This window comes from Larus michahellis, chromosome 3 (assembly GCF_964199755.1).
Source record: "Larus michahellis chromosome 3, bLarMic1.1, whole genome shotgun sequence".
Classification (NCBI taxonomy): Eukaryota; Metazoa; Chordata; class Aves; order Charadriiformes; family Laridae; genus Larus; species Larus michahellis.
In genome coordinates, this window is record NC_133898.1 from 64,057,183 (window position 1) to 64,079,070 (window position 21,888).

Genomic DNA, 21,888 nt, shown 5'->3' on the forward strand with positions numbered 1-21,888 from the left:
TTTCTCCATACTGTAGATACTTATTCCCTTTGACCTCTTCTAAGGCTGGTAATATTGTTCCAAAAGTCCAGCAAAAGTGGTCTTTTTCAGGAAGGCTTGAAATTGTTAAGCTCATTCCTGAAGTGTCTTGCATAAGCAATAAAGCTAGGCTATTGTATGTTTTCAGGGAAGAATCACCGTGGAAAAGCTCATCTCTGTCTACACATCTTCTGATGCCTTCTGATTGTCTTCTGACAGTCCTGCATCGTTGGTGTGTCTGCCTGATTTCTGCCCTACCCTACTATGTGGTCCTTACCTTCAAGGTGTTCACAGAAATGCTGGGCAGTTGTGGTGCCAGACCTCCATCAGATGATTTATGGTATGCGTTACCTAGAGGATGGGATCTTGAGCAGATTGGTTTGATGGTCAAGAGAATTAAGAGCCTGATTGTCTGGGCCTGGTGGTGGATTCACATGTTCTTGTGTGTCTTGTGGTTCTTGTGTGTCTGTTCATAGAGAGCTAGGTCATTTATTATCAATATTAGTAATTCCCTTTTGGACAGGCATTATGACTATTCACTGAAACACAGGCGTGCTTTTCAGCTCTCTTCCCTGTGAACTTTCCAGGTTGATGTTTCCTGTGAAGACTTGGTACCTTTGTCCCAGCATTAGTGTGAGGAAGGTGAAATAGTGACTGACTTGAGTAACTGACTTCTTTGCAATGGCCATGACACAGTTCTTGAGAAAGGAATATACTTTTGTGTAAAATTTTCTTCTTGCCAGGAGACTGAGAGAAATTATACCTTGAAAGATACATTTCTGGTACATATGGTTTACATTTAGCTGACCACAGATTTCAGTCTGGGGGTCTGAAGAGCTGATTTGAGCTGGAGAATTATGTAGCATCTTTTAAGCGTATCAGGAATCTCTGCCTTGACATTTGCAAGCTCAGTGCTGCTCAAAGGATCTTCCTCACCTTGAAGCAGGGATTGCGTGAACATCCTCCCTTGCTCACCAGGGTGGTAGTGTGTCTACGCAAGTAAACCAAGCAAGAGTCTAAGGACATCTTTACTGAATTGGGTTGCTTCTCTGTATTGGACAAATTTGAAGCTTCCCATTCCAGGCAAAGAATAAATAACATCAAATTAGGTAATCACATCTTTTAAAACTTACCTGTTCAGATGTTTGGAAGAGCCAAACCCCACCAAAATTCCACATCCCAAGGACCAACAGGAAAGGGAAAGGGGACTACTTATGCAGTCGTAAGCAAGATCCTTATTTCCACTGAGTTTAAGTAACTTGGCTGTTGAACTTGTTTATGAATATAGAAAGGTGAAAAGGCCAGTACTGCTAGTAAAATCCCTTTCTCTCTTATTGACCTCTTGAAAAGCAGGTATAGTAGGCACTGTTTTGTTTCAATCAAAAGACAGTCCTCCCATGCTGTGCCGTAATCCTAGTGAAGAGCTCTGACATAATCCTATGTGTATAGGGCCCATAAGGCAGACTTACCTAGGACGCTGAAGTAGTGGGCGGAAAAAAAACCAACCCAAACACCCCAAACCCTCCTTTTTCATCCTCTTTGGAGGGTTAGGAAAAATCAGAATTTATGTTATTTAGATAGATAGCTCTGTGTCAGCAGCACACAGGCTGCTGGGCCTCCCCTAATGTTGTTAACTTAAAATACCAGTCATCTGCATTGACTTCACCTCCTGTAGGCTGAAAAAAGGGGAGGATTTGTATGAAAAATAAAAAATAATAAAAAAAACCCTGAGATGTTCCCACTGGTTGATCTCTGTGTATGTTCTGTGAGCACTTGTTAGCGCTGACATTTCCCCATGTGAATATTTTATGTGGGCATTGTTCAGTGGCCAACACTTGACTTTGCTTTCCTGTAGTTGGTACATTTTACCTGTTCTCTTCAGTTTGTTATTTTTTCCTGGATAGGAGAAGGAACAATACCGTTGATGGGTGCTGTGGCAGTTTGCTTTCCTGTGAAGCTATGAAGGGTTGTAAGAGCTGAGTGTAATCCATGGAGCTGCTTTGCTGTTCCCATCCTCTGTATTTTTAGACTGTGGCTCTCTGTAAATTCCATCCAGGCAGTATCACTCCGAGGCAGGGCATGAAAAAACCTTCTTACCAAATACATCGGGGTTTTTTCAGACTTCCATTTCCATCCATACAAGGACCTTTTTTTATGGTCAGCAAAACACTGTGAATTTGTGCTAATGTGTGTTGTGCCTTTTGTGTTTCAAGATTTTAAGCTGTGGGGTATTTTTAGAGTGAAGAGGTGGACAAGAGCTTTGTCTCCTGTTCAAATAGAGAGGTTCAGCGTATGGTTTCACTAGGTACAGATTTACCATAGGAAGAGGTAAAGTAGGACTAGCAGATCTGTGCTAGCATTCTCCTAAATATTTAGAAAAATAAATGGCAAAAAGGAGGAAGAAATCTGAAATCTCTGAGTAGTTGAGACAATTTATATAAGGATATTTAAGCTTCAAAAATGTAAGGAAACATGTGCATGTTTGCCAGAGACAATATAAACCCTAGAAGAAGCAGAAATAAATCTTTGAAGTGTAATTGCAAGGCAGTCTTCTCCCATTTAATTGATATTTAAACATTGGCTAACATGGATCTTTGCCATTTAACTGACATTAACGACCTTGGTTAACTTGGTTTTGAGCTTTTTATTTTATTACACTGGTTTGTTTGTTTTATGTTAATTTCGCTTTAGTGCTTGGATCCTTGTAAAATACTTTTTTTTTTTCTTTTCAAAAACAAACATCAAACATCCAGAATATCTGTTTTGTTTTAATATTTAAACATTTACACACATCTTGGGCATAATTGTATATGCATTTTATAGCATGAAAAAGTGAACCATATTGATTGTAAATCCTAAACATCTGCACTGCAAACCAAAACCATACTTTTTTGTGCACCTTGCTTTTTCTAAGTTTTTCTTCTCATCATACTTTAAATATTTCATTTTTATTAAGTAATTGCTGGCATTAATTTTGGCTTACCCCACACCTTTTTTTATTTTTATTTTATTCCTTAAAACAGTTTCTTTTTTCTCCCCATCTGTTCTCTGCATCGATAACTTGTTTGGAATAAACAAAGCTTAAAATGGGCTTTTTGACCACAAGTCTGTTTCTGCTACAATCAGGTGGGTGCAGTGAGTGGCGCGCGGCGGCTGAGGGGGTTCTGCTGGGGCAGAGTGGCCTCTTCAACATCCCTGTCCTCCCTGCTCCCGCCTGCAGGCACACCATCACCGTACCGTAAGGCATGACCTTGCAATGGGTGTCCAAATCTGTAGTTACTGATGGTGGAGACATGGTCACCGTTGGTACCTCGCACTTGTCACCGTAGCCCTCAACAGAGGAGGGTAAATGACTCCTGGTATGTAGTAACTTGTTCACATGCCCATGCTTTGCTTTCCAGGGCTGGGCACTGAAATTTAGTTAGGTGGCTTCTAATTGTCTTTGGAACAGGCAAAGGCTTTCTGCCCTGAACACTGTTTACCACCTATACTGCATTAATGTCAATCAGCTCTTAATGATAGTGGCAGTTATATTTTAGATGCATTAGAGTACCATTGGCAAAAGGTCCTCCCCCTCCAAGTCAGTATCCCAGTTTTTCTGTAAAGCAATCCATATGTTTACTGCTTCTGGTTTTAGTAAGCTTTGTGATTGTCACAGTATTTTAATCAGCAGGGAAGGTGTTCACTGCAAAGGAACTGATGGCACATAAAGCTTCTTCACATCAACAGTAACATTCTGCAGCCTCAGGACACCTGGATGTGGTGCTTATCATGCTGTCCAGTGGGAAGAATGTTCCAAAATTTGCCAAGCAGAAGAACTAAACACAACCTAGTTTCTTTTCTCTCTGTCCAGTAATTGTCTTTATCCACCAGTAATCTCAACTGCAGTTGAATTTCTGATTATATAGTTGCATTTTCATTCAATTTTTTACCACCTGTTCTCTACCCAGAGTGTTGCAGGGGTTGGTGTTGGCTTTTTTTTGGTGATCAGGTGTATTGGTTCTTGTGTACAGCTGTAGTTATAAGGCACAGTGAACTTACAGTGAGAGAACATCCGTGTGCTGCCACTGCTCATTTGTTGTACATTTCTAGTTGTGATGAAACATCTGATGAAGTTGCCACACAACGGAGCAGCTTTAGAGCTGCCTGAAGAAATTTCATTCTCTGTCATTTCTCATCCTTTCCTCCTTATGATCTTCCACAAGCTTAGTCTATTAAAATAACACAAAAAGCCTGGTTTGATCCATTGAGACACTCAAGCATGAGGATGTCATGTTTGGACATGTTGAACTAGCTGTTGTAGCAGAAGAGTGATGGAAACCAAGGACCACTGTGGGCAGCTAGATCATATAGGCCTTTTCGTAGATTGACTGAGCTCAGTCTTGAAACTGGTTGACTTACCTGCACCTGCTGTGCTCTGTTTGGGTAGCTGCTCCAGTATTTGCCCAAACCCATCTCTTCTGTGTTTTTGCTTTTCTTTCTATACGTTTGTCTTTGAAGTAGACTATCTGCAGCCTTCTCTGTGAGCTATTGTCTGTCAACACTAATTAGGCTTCTGTAACAAGTAGGAATTAGAGTGCATGTGGACTTTGAGCATTCTAAGTGATGCAACTGTGTTGGTCAACTCTGGATGTTTGATGTGTCAGTGGGTGAGAGCTACTGTATTTTTTTTTGTTGTTCCTCTGTTCTTGTTGCCGCGTGAAAGGTGTGTGTTCCTCCTCTGCTGAATTTGTTGGCCGTATTTGTTAATGCTGCCATCAGACTTAACTAGGTCAGTGTACTGCAAGCAAACATTACACGGCACGAAATGTGGATGTAGAGATGTCTTCTGCACTTAATACTCCCTCTTCCCTCCCAAATCCAAACTAAAAACCCCAAACTCCTCCATTTGAAGTTATTTGCTTGGCAATATTAAAAAAATTCCTTCAATTTTCTCTATGTTGTAGAATTTAAAAAGTGAATGACTGAGATCTACCAATGACACATTTCTTCAGAAATCACTTAGGCATGGGCGTTCAGTCACATATCAGAAACTACATTTATAAATGACACATAGAATTCATAAATATGTTTATAAAACATGGGGTTCAGGCTTAACTGATGAAGTCCCACAAGTGTAAGTGTGGAATCCTAATCATGGTTTACCTTCTTTCACTGGTCTTTATCTGACCTAGAGGGTGTTTTAAGTAATTAAGTCCTTTTTTTCTTTTTTTTTTTGCACTGAATATTTTTTTAAATTTGAAAACAATTTTTGAAAGACTGTTTCTTTTTATAAATATGGTATTTTCAGATGCTCTTTACTTACACTTCAGATGCCTGTGTTTTTATTTAAGTGTTGCTTTTGATTTTGAACGTAACATAAGGGATTTTGCTGTTTCTGGTCTGAGACTTACAATAAATTCTTTACTCCTTTCTCTTGATTTTATGCTTACTGGAAATCCTTGATGAGAAATAGGTTTTATTTTTCAGGAGATACTTGGTAAGTTTTGTATACATTTTGATGTAATTTGCTGAAGCAAAGTCAATTTGTCTTTAGAAGTAGGTACTGGCCACTTTTGCTTATGGAGTTGGAGACTGCCTGAATAGATTTGTAGTCTTGTTTTCCATCTATTGAAGACAGTTATTTCATTTAATTTTTGGAAAATGCGTCATAAGAAAGCTCTCCTCAACATGTACTTATGTTAGAGTACAAAAATCACAGTGTTTAAATGTAAATAAAATAGCCAGTTTTGAGCTAGATGAATAATTTATAAACTATTTCAGATATCTTGACTCAACGAAAGTTCAGACAAGTTTCATTGCAGTATTTGTTACTAGGTTTCTTTTTTTCCAATGTTGTATTTTGATTTTTATGCATGAAATGTGTTTTCAAGTTAAGGAAGTTGTGAAATTAGTTTGAAGTTGCATTAACTGGTGCTGATGTAAAGATTTCTTGGTTGGTATAAGGTTGATTTTTGAGTTCTAAGAGGAATTTACCTATGAAAATATAAATTAAAGTTGATACTCCCCACGGCGCACAAGTGTAACTTGTGTAAATAAAATTCTAGAGACTTTGTTTGCTCAAAGATAGGCAGCTTTTTTGAGTTGCAAAATTTTTTCTCCCACAGCGAAACAGCTTTAGGCTTAGGTTGGAATATACTTTTATGTGACACTGCTTTCAAGAAGCGAGAGGGGGGAAAATTGAGGCTTTTACATACCAGGCTGGCAAATTGTAGCATTTCTTTCTAAATATCGTTCGCATTTGTGCTCACAGAAAAAGTAGTGAATTGTAGACTCAAGAGATGTAATATGAGAGAAACTATGTATATTGATATGTAGTGTCTGGTACAAAGTCCCTAGCAATGAATGCAAAGGCCGCCATTGGCTCCACTGGGCTTTTATCTGGCTATATAACAATCTGTTAAGAGAGTTTCTTTCTTAAATAGAAGCAGTGTGATTTGCTTTTTTTATACTGCTGTGCGTAAGTTTAGCACGTACTTCAGTGTGGCATAGTCAACATTAAAGTGGTGGGGTGTTTTTTTTCTGGCATTAATGAGGTATTTTCCTTTTTAAGATGATCTTCTATTTCTGTGATTTTAAGGATTTTTAATTTTCATGAATATGAATTGCAAAAATAAAAACTGCTGGTGTGTTCGGTCTTGTTGCAACCCTTTGTGTTGGACAAAATAGCAGATAATTCTGGAGTAGGCACATGCTTCATGATTTAGGAGTATCTGCCTCGTCTAAAACATGGAAGTTCCAGTTTCTGCTGGAGCAAGCTGGGGTGTGCACTTCTTTCACTATGTATGACTTTTATATGTATAGATAGCCCAGGAAAAGCGAAATTAGTTTGAATTAATCTCTACAGTTTATAGTATCTCCTGTCTTTTGTGTCTCTCTTGCTACAGTCCTCGTGTATGCAGTTTTAACGCCAGCAGATAATTCAGTTCTGGTGGAAACAAGTGTCATCTGTCAGAAATCCCACCAACTGCAAATTCAAACAAAAATGAAACATTTTACCACAAGTAAACCAGTGCTGCAGTAAACCAGCTCTCTCTTCCAGGGCGGCTGGCTTGGTGCTGCTTAACCGAAGCAGCCTCCCAAACCGGGTGCGTGTATTTTTAAATGCGTGTTTACCCCTTTTGCCTATTTTGTATCCGCTTTCGCGCCGGCCGTGCGGGCTGTCACAGGAGGCTTTTCCAATGGGCTCCCATCTGTCGGGGCTGCGTGCTGATAAAGCCTGCGGCAGCTGGCTGGGCTCGCCGCTAATCCATTCATCCCGGCGATGGATCAGAAGGTGGCTTGTCCCTTCTCGGAGGGCTGTGGACCTCGGAGAGCTGCCGTAGCTCCCACGCGGTCCCACGGGACCCGCCAGGGAGGATAATGATGGGGCACATGCAGCCTGAGCGAGGGGCATGTGGCGGCTCGGGGGCATTGTGCTGAGGACAAAGCCGGTCGCTCCCCTCCCAACTGACCTGTTGTGCCTTCCTCAACAACAGCATGTTCGCAGTTGAAGCACTGGCTATGGGTGGAAGATGGTTATTAAGGGGTAACTTTGGGAAGGAGTTGTGAAAAGTCCTGAGATATTTTCCTGCGTATCGTGCAACTCGGCGCGCACAGACTGCCGAGCAGAGTTAGCTGCTCGGAGCTCCAGATGGCACCGACGACTGTGAGAGACCACGGCTGTACATGATCTTTCCTACTGCTTTTCAGTGTAGGCGTGTTATTGCTGTTACAAATAATTTATGAGTATAGTGGTTATTTAAAACCGTGTAGTAGGTTGCATTTCCCTCCCCTATCAAGGCTACATAGCTTGTTAGCTAACAAAAGGAGCGAGATAATTCCTGCCCTAAAAATTTACAGCATTTTGTGCACAAATCTGTCGTTGAGGCTGGAAGGTCTGAGAGGAGGATTGCTGAGACGCAGCAGAAGATAAAAAGTTCAGAGGGAGAACAGGAATAGAAAGTTCATCCAAAACGTACACGTGCCAGAGCAGCCTAAGAACTGAAAAGCCATAAAATGGGCCAGTAAGTTAAGATCTTGCAGGTGAGGGATGTGACTCTTCAATAATCTGTTGGAAATAGTAGTTCTTTCTTATATTAAAGAGGACCTGAATATTTTGGGATGCTTGTGAAACATGGGATGGCCAAGCATCTGAACAACAAAACTGAAAGATGTAGGCGGGGAGTGACTAACTGGCTTCTTCCCTGTGGTGGGTCCCTGGTCACTAGAAGCAGCACATCCTCAGCTACCGTGTCTCTCTTGCAGCCGCATCAATAGATGTGTAGCTTTTCTATTTATTTGACTTCTTTAAAAAAAAAAAAACAACCCAAAGCTAAATCCCGGAAGTCACAAGGTAATTAAACAGCTCAGAAGAAATTGGTTTTATCCCACAGAAGAAGTGCCTGCAAGTTTTACAGAATCCCGATCTAATGATTGCCATCGGTTGCAGCAAACACCTTTGAGGCAGTCCAGAAGCAAAATGGACACGCTGCTGCTGCTTGATTTGATTCACCGGTTGATGGTTGACATGACCTTCAGTGCATATGACATGTTAGAAGGTGCAGGACGCAGCAATTTGAACTGACATGGAGGATGCAGCATAAACAAAACAAAACAAAAACTGCTCAGAGCTTTGTCACAAGCTTTTTACACCAAAGTTTTGTGGCAGAAAGTTGCAGAGGCTACAAGAAAAGCAATATCATATTTGAAACTATCTTTATTTGAACTGAGAGGTAGCTCATCTTCACAGATGAATTGCTTTAAAAGCATATTTAGATGAATACATATACAATAACAGAGAATAAATGGATTTTGTTCTCCGTTTTTATTATGACACTACTCTTCAGAAGGTGTATTTTAAATGAATAGTTGTGTTGAAGTTCTCTGAAAGGAAGAGTCAGTTGTACAGGAAACATAAACAAAGCAAACAGTGCAAAATCTGGGAGCAGAAGCTTGGTTAAGAAGATCACATTCACAACCAAGTTGACTGGGCTCCGTGGTTTTGTAGCTCTGCAATGAGTCCAGCTCTGGCTTGCTTCAAATGCGAAAATCTATCTAAAGTAGCTACACTGCAGTCCAGACTTACATGAACAGTTAAACTCTCAATACCTTAAATACACTGTGAAAGCATGGATAGATGAAACGGAATGTTAGATAAAATTGGATTTGGCATAGTAAATTTATATAGACTTTTTAGGCCTGTGCTATTTCTGTGGGACGCTGTTCTGTTTTGAATCTAATTTTAGTTTGGAGAACTCGTTTGATTTCCCTTTTCACATCCATATGTGCTCATATGGTGAATTTATAGTCTCTTTACTAGGTTTTCATTATGTTAACTCTAATTATTATAGCACTATGGAAGCTGTGCCATAGTTCATACTGAGATATAAGTTCTTGCATTTAGTCAGCAAAAGTATTTTTTGTTTTAGTTAAACATTCCAGTATCAGGACTTATGAGTTCAAAACAGTAATTTTTTGGGGGGTGTGCAAATGGGTGCAAGAAGAAGGCATGGTAAAATCTGGTCATGACAGTTTTTTTTTCTAGATGAATCAAGTAATTCAGTAATTACTGAAATCAACTGAAAGTCAAACCTAGCATGTAAATAGAATTAATATGAATATACTCTGCAGATGTTGAAAAACATTATGTAAATAATAAAGTTCAAAAAAATTTGAAAATAGCATCCTAAAAATACATGTTAACCTGTTCCCTTTTAGTGATTTGGTGGCTCCCAGTACATCTTTTCATACATGTGCATGAGGTCTTTCCCGTTGGGCCTGTGCCTACTCCTAATTTGTCATTATCTTCTGTCTTTAAGGTGAGACTGGAACGGGAGCAGCAGCTCTGGCAGTGGTTTTTACTTAGGTATCAATGCCAAGGATTAAATTTCAAGTGCTTTGTGAAATGCCATGTTCTGCAGAGAGTCTGTTCTGAAAAGTGCAGGATTTATACAAATACAGCTTGGCAGTTACGTGTTTCTCTAAAAATACTTACTTTCTCCTTGCTTCAGTCATCTCCCTGACATGGTGGTATTCCCCTCCCCAAGGCGGTAGTTTTTGGTGTGAAATGCTGTGTCCAAGACTCATAGATCTCTCTTGGAGAGATGAGAGAAGATTGGAAGTGGCTCTCCCAGGGGCACACGAAGAAGTTACTGGAGGTCGGGTTAGCCCTGAGAGGGGATGGATACCGGGAAGCCATGGGACAAGAAGGTTTCAGGAAGAAGGCTGCTGGGGCAGAGGAGAGAGGATGGGAATGTTTTGGGCTTTGATGAAGCCCAAAGGGCTTCTTGTGGAGAAGGGTTTGAGCCGCGATCCAGCAGCAGAAGTGTGTTTAGAAAAAGCAGAGAGTGAAAATGGAGGTGAGGACATGGAAAGGCATGGTGAAGCATGGTCACCAACCTTGCTGATGATGGAGAGATGGGAGATGAGGTATTAGTTGATGAAGTTGCCAGGTAATTTCATTTGCTTTCCATGTTATGGGAGAATAAATTGTGTGTCTGTTGCTGAGGACTTCTGTACAATTGCTTTCTAATGTTGGGTAATTCTTCTTTGCAGATGTTTCTGCAAAACCTCTCCCAGTTGTGTTGCTACCAGCGCTTGCATCCCAGAGCTTTTATTGAGTTGTTTTGTGACCTGCCATAAGCCGTCCAAGTGGCCTGGCAGTGGTTATGTTTGAGCGCTGCCTGCCCCAGGATTCCCACCAAATATAGTGTGATGAAAATGGATTTCAATAAGAAAATGACCCCGTGTTTGCATCGAGGCAGAATGTAGCGTTTGTCACATACTTTCTAGTGGTATTGTGACACTCCCGTGTTTCACAGAATCACAGAATCAATCTTAGTGGTTGGAAGGGACCTCTGAGATCATCGAGTCCAACCACATAAAAAAAAAAAAAAAAAAACCAACAAAAAACACAAAACAAAACAACACCACACACACAAAAAAAAGCAAGCACCCACCTACTAAACTCCACACCCACAACCCCACACACAACACCCCACCACAAACCAATAATCTTGGGCACTAGAGCATGCCCTGAAGAGCCATGTCTACACGTTTCTTAAACACCTCCAGGGATGGTGACTCCACCACCTCCCTGGGCAGGCTGTTCCAGTGCCTGACCACTCTTTCAGTAAAGAGTTTGTATGGGTCATTTTTATAGTTAAACTCTGGGATACGCTACAGATGAGCACTTATGTTTAGTGCACTTCTGTGCCACCCCGGCACTCTTTTTCTGGCTTTACAGTTGCTCCTTCCTCAGCAGTATATGAAAAAAAGTCTTTATCATCAGCTTTTCTTTTGCAATGAAGAAGTAGGTGCAGGGAAATAAAACATAATTGCATAATTTGGTGGGCAGGCTCTGACCTGAGCTTAAAGGCTTAAATGACTAGAAAAACCTACCTATTGCTGTGTTTGTTTTTTTAATTAAAAGTGTGTGAATGGAAGATGTATCCTATCCTGCTGCATAATTAACAAAATGTGTTTAACCTGAAATATAATAGACAACATAAATGGATGAACAGAAGCAGAAACAGCAAGTCTTGCAAAGAAGTCACCCAGGAATTGTGTTTTTTATTGATATTTAAAAGGAAACTGATACAGTAGAAATAGATTAAGTTTTTAGCCTAAGGCTGAAACACCGATCTTTTCACCATTCACAACTTTTTAGGAGGATCCATTTATCTCTGCAGCATGCCTTTGAGGAAGGACAGACAGAGTGAAGTTGTATGTATAATTTTTATATTACTTTAAAAAAAAATAAAATTATTTTGTCAGTGGACGTTTAGGCAGCAATATTCTGTTCGGAAATAATACTTGTAATTCAGGTTGTATGTTTCTAGGTTTGCTTAAAATATCTTATCAGCTTGTCTTTCCCCATGCCTTTTTTTCTGCTGACTTCTCACTCTTCCACCTCCCCTCCCACCCCTAACAAAAAGAAAAAAGAAAAGAGGTAATAGAAATCAAAGAAACACAGTTATTTTACTAATGCTTGTACATTCATTCTGAAATAAACATTATGACAAGGTCAGCAACACACAGAGGCACACTCCTTGATGATGGAATAGCTCTACACGTGGGACAGATGAGGAACCTTTAAGCTATAATCACAGAAGATCGTACGAGATCTGTTACATGGTTCTGCGCGTAGCACATCACGTTATCTCACTCTGAACAGAGACCTTCTTGCATTTGGTTCCCTGGCTGGAAGATTGCGCCCTTACTTTGGAACTTTCTTTTACTTCCAGCTCAAGCGCAGTTTTTACTGGGAGTTTTTACCCGTTTCTGCTTATGCCAGATTGCCCTTTCTCTTATTTAGCTGTCTTTCCTTTCATGTTTATCTTCTGATCATTTTAATTTAGGTAGTTTATTTTACTGTAACTTTTTCATAGGTATGCTTCATCTGTAAGTAATGATGTACATAAAGTATAGCAGTCTAATTTTTCTGCAGATTAGGAGTAGCTCTCTGTACAGTATTAGTTTTGGAAACCATTCATAAAAGAACATCCAGTATTTCAGAACTGGTCAACTTCTGACATTCGTTTTGCTGTCCTTGATTATTATGTTGTTATCTATAGCATCTGATTTACATACTGTTAAGATTTATTATACCTTGGGAAGTGATGTGAATTAAATGTGAATAAATACATTTTTATATAAAATCTTCTCTCTTCCCCTGCAGTGATACTGTGTAGTGAGCGCATAGCGATTTTATCACTGGAGACCAAGTTTTTCAAGGAGCACATGCAACGTGAGACTCATGGGTCCAGCATGCCATTATGAGAAATTATTCTGTGCATGTTGTCTCCCCAAAACTTTTTTTTACCCCTGTTTGATTATTTCATTAGAGTTACTTCACAGAAATAGTAAATACCTTTGTGATGCTAGGTGGCCCTACAGGTAATTTGCATACACTACGAAGTGTGTGAGGTACCTAAACCAGGTATTTCATGGAACTGAAGAGGAATAGCAGATTTAAATTTGTTCTGTATTTAGAAAAACTAAACACCGTAATTCGCAAATTCAAGTTCAGGATAGTGACCCTGACTGCTCTGATTCCTGGCGTTTGAGGTAAAAGGCTGGTTGATGTCTTTTGATCTTGAGGTTTCTGGTTTCATACGGGTATGAGAACATCCCACAGATGCTTCCTTTGTCTTAGGGTGGGCAAGACTATTTCTAATTCCAAATTGTCTCCTTGTCTACTACAATGAGCACCTTAAAAAAGCTGTACCTACCTCAGGGGAATTCATGATCATCTTCACTTTATCTGAATAACTGCTTGATGAAAGAACCTTACAGCCTTTCTGTAGCAGCTGGAGGTATAAAGATGAATGCCAAAAAGCAACAGGTTAGCTCCATTCAGGTTTTAAAGATCACTGTAGAGAATCTGGATTCAGTGGCTCAAAGGTCTTTGTGCAGCAGCATAGGTTTTAGATTATGTGGTGGTTGTCTTGGCATCCTGGCTTTTTTTTTTTTTTTTTTTGGTCGATATGGTTCTGTGCAGCTCTTCTAAACCATGTAGCTTCATAAACGGGATGTGAAACCTAGAATCCTGGGTTTAGACTGTTTCCTGAGTTTTGAGGAATGGTTGGTTCCCTCAGTATCCATCTCCGTTTATGGACAACTGGTTCACGTCCCAGCAAGGAAGTCTGTTCTTCAGGGCTGGACAACCTTAACACTGGAATCCCTTCCCCTGTCTGGCTGAGATTTGTTGCGACAGATAAGTAATTTTTAACAAGGGAGCATATTTTGCCTGTGAGCACACCGGGTTGAGGGAGCAGAATTTTCTTATCCCTGCCTGTGATGACAGGATCATGTGAAAAGGACAGGCATTTCTAACTTATTTTAAAAATGATCTTGTTTGTGTGGTGATGCGTAAATCCACATCCAGGTACTCTCTTCCAATTCTCTTTGGCCCACCCTTCAATCCGCAAGAATCTGTTTCTTCTCTCACCTTACTCCGAAGGTGATGCTGCTTTTGCAATCGCCTTTTCCAGGAAGGTGGAAGAAATCCAGGCCCTTATTGCTGATCCTTCCCAGTTGGGGCTCTGGCTGGAGAGGGTGCTCCTGTGCCCCATTTGGAGTTTCTCTGCAAAGTGCTTTTTAATTCCTCTTAAACCTAGCTGTCAACCTGCGTGTTTTTAGCCAAACCACTTGCTTCCAGTGCCAAGGCCCCTCTTCGCATCCTCAATGTCAAAAGGTTCGTTCTTCCTGTAGTGACGAAGCAGATCAGTCCCTAAGGATATTTGTAGCAAATAATGAAAGGACAAAGAGCATAACCATATCCATGCGGAGACTGTTCAACTGGATAATTAGATGCATTAAAGTCTCTTATAAGACTGTTGGGGTGGAGTTCCCTTCTGTCATCAGAGCGTGCTCAAGCTACTGCTCTGGCCTCACTGAGGAATACCACCATTCCTGATGTCCTTGAAGCACCCACCCGGAACTCTGTCTAAAACCCCATGGAGCTCAGCTCCTGCTGGGCACCACCCCGGGCACGCAGGGCGCTCGGGGAGGAAGGTCCTGCAGCAGTTCCTTACCTAAAATATTCTGGGACCACTACCAGGTTTGTGAGTGTGACTGGGGCTTATTCCTGGACCTCCCTGCATTTGTCCCTCATGAATGTAAATAGGGGTTTGAAAGCAGATATTCCTTACTGGTAACCAATGTTCTTTACAACACACAGACCACGAACATTCACATTTTGTATTCGTCTTCCCCTCCCTTCCCTCTCCTGCCTGACAGTCCTTTTGAAACTCCCATCTTTGGGATAGTGCTCCATGCCACGCCAGTTTTAATCTGAGTGCACTATCCCAAAGACGGGAGTTTCAAAAGGAGAGCAGGCGTGTAGGAGGACCACACTGGTATGCCAGACAGGTACTGGTACAGGGCATCCCTTCCTGAGTGAACAGGGTGTACCTGTACCTGCTGTGGGAGTGTACCTGTGAGCTGTGCATATCAAAGAACTGGATTTGCAATATATAACCTCTCTTTTCCTCTGGAAATCTCTCTCTTCTTTGTCTCCCATTATCTTCAGTGAAGTTTTTCTGCATTCAGAATTTTAAGTTCAGGCAAATCTGTCATCGGTTGTTAAAACGTTCAGTTGATTTTAAAACAAGGTTCTCTCCTGTTCAGAAACACACCGTCCCATTTACTCCAACATGCCTAGCCACGTTTTTAAGCTTCGCTCATGTTCTTCTAAATGAAAATGTCACACTTCCTTTTCTAGTGAACTTGTGAAACTGGTCAAACTAGACTGACACAGCAGCATAATACTACACTCACTACTTCTTTAGCTTTGTAGACAAAATGCAATCCTAACAATGCCTGTGTCTGGCTCGGGATAGATTAAAGCATGTGCTTTCTTGTAGGATAAATGATGTGGAAATCTAACTCACCTTGACGTGTCCTCTCTCTTTTTCTTTTTCTCTTTTCTTCCCTCCCTCTCTTCTTTTTTCCACTGCCCCCCGTCTCTTCTGAAAGGAGTGGAGACACGTTCAAAGGGATGAGACTTTCTCTTCCACCATGTGGAGTGAATAGGGAGTGATAGCTGGGGGAATGAAGAGAAAAACACAGCTCAAGTATTGATGTTGAGATGGCAGCTTCCTCTTCTCTGGGCTTTTGAGCCTGCAAAAGATGGAAGGAGATAGCCCATTCCAGGGAAAGAAAATCCTGGTGTGGGTCACTGGGGACCCACTGTACTCCGGAGTAGTTTGGGATCTTCAGATTTGTTGCATTCTTACTGATGGTATTGACACAGTTTTTCCTTTGTGACTGCTTAACCCCAGGAAGGTGAAGGTCAGAGGAGCGATTATCATCTGCAGCCCCCTCGTTTCCCATTTATATGATAGAGCAGAGCAATTCCTGGATTTCAAAAACTGATACTAACCCACTCTCAACAATATATATTTAATTTCTTGGTGATCTGTCTATTGTCTTCCACTCTCTCCGAGATACTTATTTAATGTACCCTCAATGTTCCCCTTTGTCCTCTCCCACCCAGCAATACATACCTTACATGCACATTTGTGTAACACTTAGAAATAAGTATTAGTGATGCAATGATAAAATAAGCTAAGATGGCCCTTTAACTACAAATATCCTTTGGTAAATATAAGTATTTAGGAATGTGAAAAAATGCTTACTTAGCCAAAGTATGTAGAAGTATAGAGATTAATGTTTATAATAATATAAAAACGGGGGAAGGGAAGGAGTAAAAAGTAATGTGCCATTCTGAGGATGGACTCCAGAGCAAGTTTCTGAGTAGAACAGTAACTTCTTGCATGTGGTGATCTAAATGGCGATGGCAGTGACACAACTTATTTTTTAATTGCCCGATTCACAAACCGAAGAATGACCATGGAAAATATCTGCTAGGATTATGAAGCTTGCGGTAGATATATTCCTCTTGCAGATAAAAAAGAAAAAAGGTGGATTTTTGCCTAGTGCCAGATGTCTTAAAAACGAAAGCAAACCAAAAAGGATGGGTAGATAGGAATTTTATTGAATGGCAAAAATGGTATATTTAAAGTATATGCAAAAAATACTCCGCTCCCCTTCCCTTTTCACTTCAGGGTAATAGTAAATAAATAAAAAAAAAACCTCAAGCTTTCAGTCCTGTGTTTTAGTTTATTAAAATTTATAAAATCTAAATAGTGTATCTTGCTGTTTGTTTCATGTTCCCAGGGCTGGCTTGTTTATCCCCAGGAAGAGGTGGGAGTGTCTCTTGGGATGCTAGCCTCGCAGTCTGAGTCTGGGAACAAATTCATCTAACACAGCACTCCTAAATTAAAAGAAGAGTTACTGGTTGGTGGTTATGGAAATCTGTTTAGGTGAAGATATACCACAGAATATAAATTTAATTTGGAAATTATTATGGGCAGGCGCAATAGCACTATAATATTCAAGGTGTCTGACATTTCCTACTGTAAGAGCCCGTTTTAAGTTGCTTACGGGTAGTTTTTAAAAATGTTGAAAATTTCAGAAAAACAGCTCAGTTTTTTTAAAAAATGGGTTAAAAAAAAAAAAAGTGGTTTCAGATATATTTAAAAAAACAGACCTTGCAGTTCTGTTGTTCTTAGCAGAAACTTAAAAATGAACTGCCACTGTGCTTGGCGTGCAGGGTAGGTCACTTAACCATCACCATGACTCTGCCCATGGTACCCACACCTGGCAGATGGTGAGTTCATAGCACTTGGTCCGGGAGTGTAGCTAAATTCCTCAAAGAGCTGTTGAGCATCATGCTCTCGCCTCTGCTAGCAGCAACCTGGCAATGGAGAAAGCAGGCTGCTCCGAAGGAAGAGGTGAGGCATAAGACACAGAAGGATCCTTAGCAGTTGCAGGAAGGGAGTGAAACCTGTTGTGGGGGTGAGAAGAGAGGATGACTGGCTGGAGGAAGGGGCAGAAGTAGGAGGAAAAAAATAAGATCTGATGAGGAGCCGAGGGGAGGCTGGAGCTGCGCCGTGGAAGGGCAGGAGAAAGCAGGCGATAAGCGTTGGAGGTGATGCTGGTGCTAGGGTAAGGCAGCGAAGGCTGGACACAGAGAAAGAGGAGGGGTGACATGGTCCGAGGGCAGGGGGAGCGCAGAGACTGGGAGCTGTAGAGATGGAAATTCAGAGGAGACAAGAGTGAAGCCTCTAGGTCTGCCGTGAGAGTAAGACCAAGAGCTTAACACGGGAAAGGTAGCAGGACTAGGACGTGAACAAAATGGGAGGTGACAGGGAAAGAAGACTACATCTGACTTAACATTGTCAACCTCACTTTTCACATCTTAACTTTTGATCCTATTTTTGTGACCTGCTATAACTTTTTTAACATACAGGGCTCTGTGCGTAGGGGTGTTAAAAATAGCTGACCTTGGAAGAACATAGAATATCTTTACTGTATGAGCATTTGTAAAAACACAGCCTATATTTCATGAAGTACATACTTCAGCATCCATGACCTCCAGTGCTCGTATTCTAACCAATCATGACACATCTTGAGATTTGTGTATTTTTTTTAGAGGGAAGGGTTCACTGAAATAAGCTCACTGCAATCTGAAGCAAATATATGTGAAATTTTCCCACATGAGAACTACACATCATTTTTATATTGCAAAACTTCAGTTTTGGTTGGCTGTTTCTATGAAGGCGCTTGTAAACTGATGTAGAGGCTTAAGTTACAACAAATGAGGTTACCAAAAGACTTTTTGAAGGTGGGGAAGCTGAGTGTTCGATGTGATTATTAGACTTATTGGTACTGTTTTCAAAGCTAGCTATGAATCTTACTTGCTACCATGCTCCTCCAGCTTTCAGTGTGACTTTGGCACATAAAGAAATCTTTTGTAAAAGAGGTAGGATTTCATGCAAGCTTTTTTCCCTTCCTTCCAAATGTTAATATAGCTCCATTTGCTTCTTAATAAAAATTTTAAATATCTGAAATATTTCACTGATAGGCTGTTATTCACAGTGGGAGACAAATTAATCTGTGTTCCTGAAAGCTCATTGAAGCAAATACTTATATCAGGAATGAATTTGGGCTCAAGGGTTAACTGCTGTCTCTGTTAACACCTGTTATATAGAGCAAAGGGAGAAAACTTGATCAGTTTTGACTACAGGCGTTTATATAGCAAGAAACTCTCTGCTTTTTACAGATTTTTTTTTTTTTTTAACCTTTAAAGTACCTGACTTTAAAGGGGATATCCAAAAGTCTCTCTGTGGAGACTTAAAACAGCCTTTGTTGGAAGTATTTTGAGCACTGCTAATAACAATGGTTTCTGGCAATTGCAAAATGGGATCTGACCAATTTTAGTAAAATAGTGGCTCTGAACCCACCAAGCTTGCTTTTGAAATGGTGTTTCAGTTTGAACTGAGTTAAAGTGATGTTTTAAGAAACAGTTTTGCACCTCGCTGGAAATGACAGACAGCTGCTAGACGAGGTAATGATCTGTCTTCATGTTTGATGCCTTCTTTTATCAGTCTAAGGCTTTTCACTGAGTCAGATCTATTGATTAGCATTAGTTTACTTCTCAGGAAGCCTGCTTTGCATTGAAATGTCACGGGCTTGGGATACTAAATGCATGCCAAGCAAGAGCTTGAACTCTGTCTAATGCTGCCGGGTAAATTACATGTTTGCTGAGTGTTTAGCAAGGGTAATAGCTTTGCAGACCCCAAAATTGTTAAATGGGGGTAATTTTTGTCTCTTGTGAACAAATATTGGGGGGAAAAATAATGGGGTCATAGGGAAGATACCCTGCACTTTGCTTTGCTTTATGGAGTTACAGTGTGAGTGGAAGTCCAGAAAGTTTGGGGTAAAAATCTCTGCTTTGCAGTAACTCGCGTGTCCATATTCAAAAGAACGATAATGGAAGAGTGGGAGGAGAAAGTAGATTACATCATTACTATTAATGAAATTAACTTACCTCTTAAAAAAATTAAAGGAACACACATAAGCAACTTGGGGAGACAGGAATTTGGTTGAATGCAATGTTTTAATCTAAAATACTAGGGGGCTTGTTCTGTTTTTCCTATTTTGCTTGCAGGGTTCCAGGTGCAACACTAAATATATATGGTCACTTTGAAAGCAGAAGCTTAAATATAACACTGCTCAGTAATTATGTTAACTGCATTGATGGAGGTTAGCAGAAAGCTAATTGTAACCGTGGGGAGGAGGAAAATAGTCTGGATATATTGAACAGGATTTTTAACAACCCATTATTTTATATTCATTTTCCACTTTTTCAATATGTATTGAAATTACAGAATTTTTCTAAAAATTTCTGGAAATTTTATTCTTATAAGAAAGACTGGAATGTAAACATCAATACTCGGTGATTTAATCTGATGCTTCATCCTTTACTTCATTGCAATTCTTGTGTATTTTCCAGACACTTTTCCCCCTTCACTCCCTTTCTGTGTTTTCTCTAGCTTCTTTTTCCAGACAAGTTTTTATAGTTCATCATGCTGTGATAAACGTTGACAGATTGGGTCAATGCCTAATATCTACTTTCTGCACTACTTGTAAATAAGAAACTAACATTTTTCTAACATTTTAGTTTCTTTAATGTTATAAACACAGAACATATTTTGTTTAGTTGGTCATTGTAAGAGATTTACTTAAGATACACCGTAGGTGATATTGATTCCTTAAGATTTCTGGTACTGTCGTATTCTACCCCCCCCCTTCTCCAATCCCCAGGATTACAATTAGAAACAATTCAGAAATTTAAGTTAAAAAAAAAGTTAAAAAAAAGGCAATTTATGGTGAAGCGATTCTTCAAAATAACATGGCAGTATCTTACGCGTGCAGTATCCTATATCTTTCTTTTATGTCTGTACAATGTTTTAAGCCATTTCCAAGAACAATGCTGTATGCCGCACAAATATGCAGTAACTGCTTTACAAAAAAATGTTTGCTGCTGTTTAATACCTAATTTTAAATAGTAAAGGATGTAGTGTTATTTATCTCAGAGATAACATCATCTGAGCAGGGTGGCCATTAATTTCAAAGAGAATATGTGATCAAAATAGGGGAGGGGAGAGCCACTCATGATGATTCTTAAAAGAAGATGCATCCCATTCTGTGGATCTGTAGAGAAAAATGAACTGCAAATGCTGAAATTTGCTAACAGTTTTAAAGTAGAGCTAATGTGTGGCATGCCTTGGCAAGCTGTATCTTGCCAATTTTTCCTCATCCCCTCAAGCATATGCCTTGCTTGCATAACCAGTATTTTAGCCACATGGATTCAGCGTTCCACAGAGCACAGAGGCTCTGCAGATTTATCACTAATACTAAAAGAACATTCATGTTAAGTTGTTTTGAATAGCAAATTCGGTCTAAAAAAAAGTCCTGGATATTACTTTAAAAAATAAAGAAGTGATCTGGTAAGCAGTGTGGATATGCGTGTGTCACCCATCTCTGCATTCATCAGCTCTGCACTCTAACAAAGAGAGATCTTTCCATTGTGGTGAAACTCCCTCCACATCTCAAACTACCCCTAAATGGTCTTTAGCTTGGCCAGAATACTAAAGGCCATATGGCCCTGTAACGTTTTGTTAATGCTCTTCCAAATTGCAATAAAAGCCTTTCTTTCCAGCAATGCTAGTATCTTGCCTGAATAAAATTAAATTTTAGTTCCTTGAAAGAAAATGTTATCAGCCTTCCTAGCAGCTGTGAGAATTGTGCTATGCTGATTAGATGTGAGGCATGGAAGAAAAACTGCTCTAGCAAGTGATATTTGTGATTCAGTAGGTGACACTCTTCTCTGTAAACCTGTGCTGAATCAATGCCCCAGCAGTGTATCAGGGGACAGTATACCTCTATGCTGGCCCTGTCGTTCAGATGAGATGTTAAACCAAAGTCCCGTCCACATGTAGTCATGACAGGTTCCATAGTAAACTCAAACAGAAGATAGGACGTTGCCTCCATATCCCAGTCTGGTTTCTTGATGAATAAATGTAATGGAAAATGCCCCATGGCAGGTAGGTGTGGTTTGCTTTCTTCCTTCTGCACGTTGTATACAGTTATTCTGTGCTGCTAGACTCCAGGAGGGGGGTTCCCACAACAGTGCACCGGGCAGTAGCGATGTACGCGCTGCTGCCAAGCAGTGTGCTGATAAATAGGCTATCCAGTGCCTCCAGGGAGGGAACTTGTGTCAAAGGAAGAGGCTTTGGGGTGAGACAGGGGTTGCTGTTTTTACGGAGTTGAGCTGAAGGTTTCCTGCTCTTAAGCATCAAGAGAGTTCTAGGTGCAGCAACTACTTTTTCCTGTAACATTATCTTTGACTTAAGTTCTTGGTATCTGCATTTCTTCATCTGTAGAAAACTTGTGTAAGAATTTAATGTGAGCCTGTTTTTTTTGCATTTAAATAATTGTGAAGTATTAATTAATAAAATGCTACATACAGAAACA

The 21,888-nt window shown here is 40.2% G+C and overlaps 1 protein-coding gene across 8 annotated transcripts in view; it reads left to right on the plus strand.

Annotated features, from left to right (window-relative positions):
* Nucleotides 1–21,888, plus strand: part of ARID1B (AT-rich interaction domain 1B) — a 336,006-nt gene that overhangs the window by 136,311 nt on the left and 177,807 nt on the right. The window contains exon 5 of one of the 8 annotated variants that reach the window (XM_074580485.1): nucleotides 3,145–3,273. The exons of the other annotated variants lie outside the window; for them this stretch is intronic. Coding sequence (XP_074436586.1) covers nucleotides 3,145–3,267 — 123 coding nt within the window. The 3' untranslated portion in view covers nucleotides 3,268–3,273. Of the gene's footprint in view, nucleotides 1–3,144; nucleotides 3,274–21,888 lie in introns of those variants that run through there. 8 annotated transcript variants of the gene reach the window in all.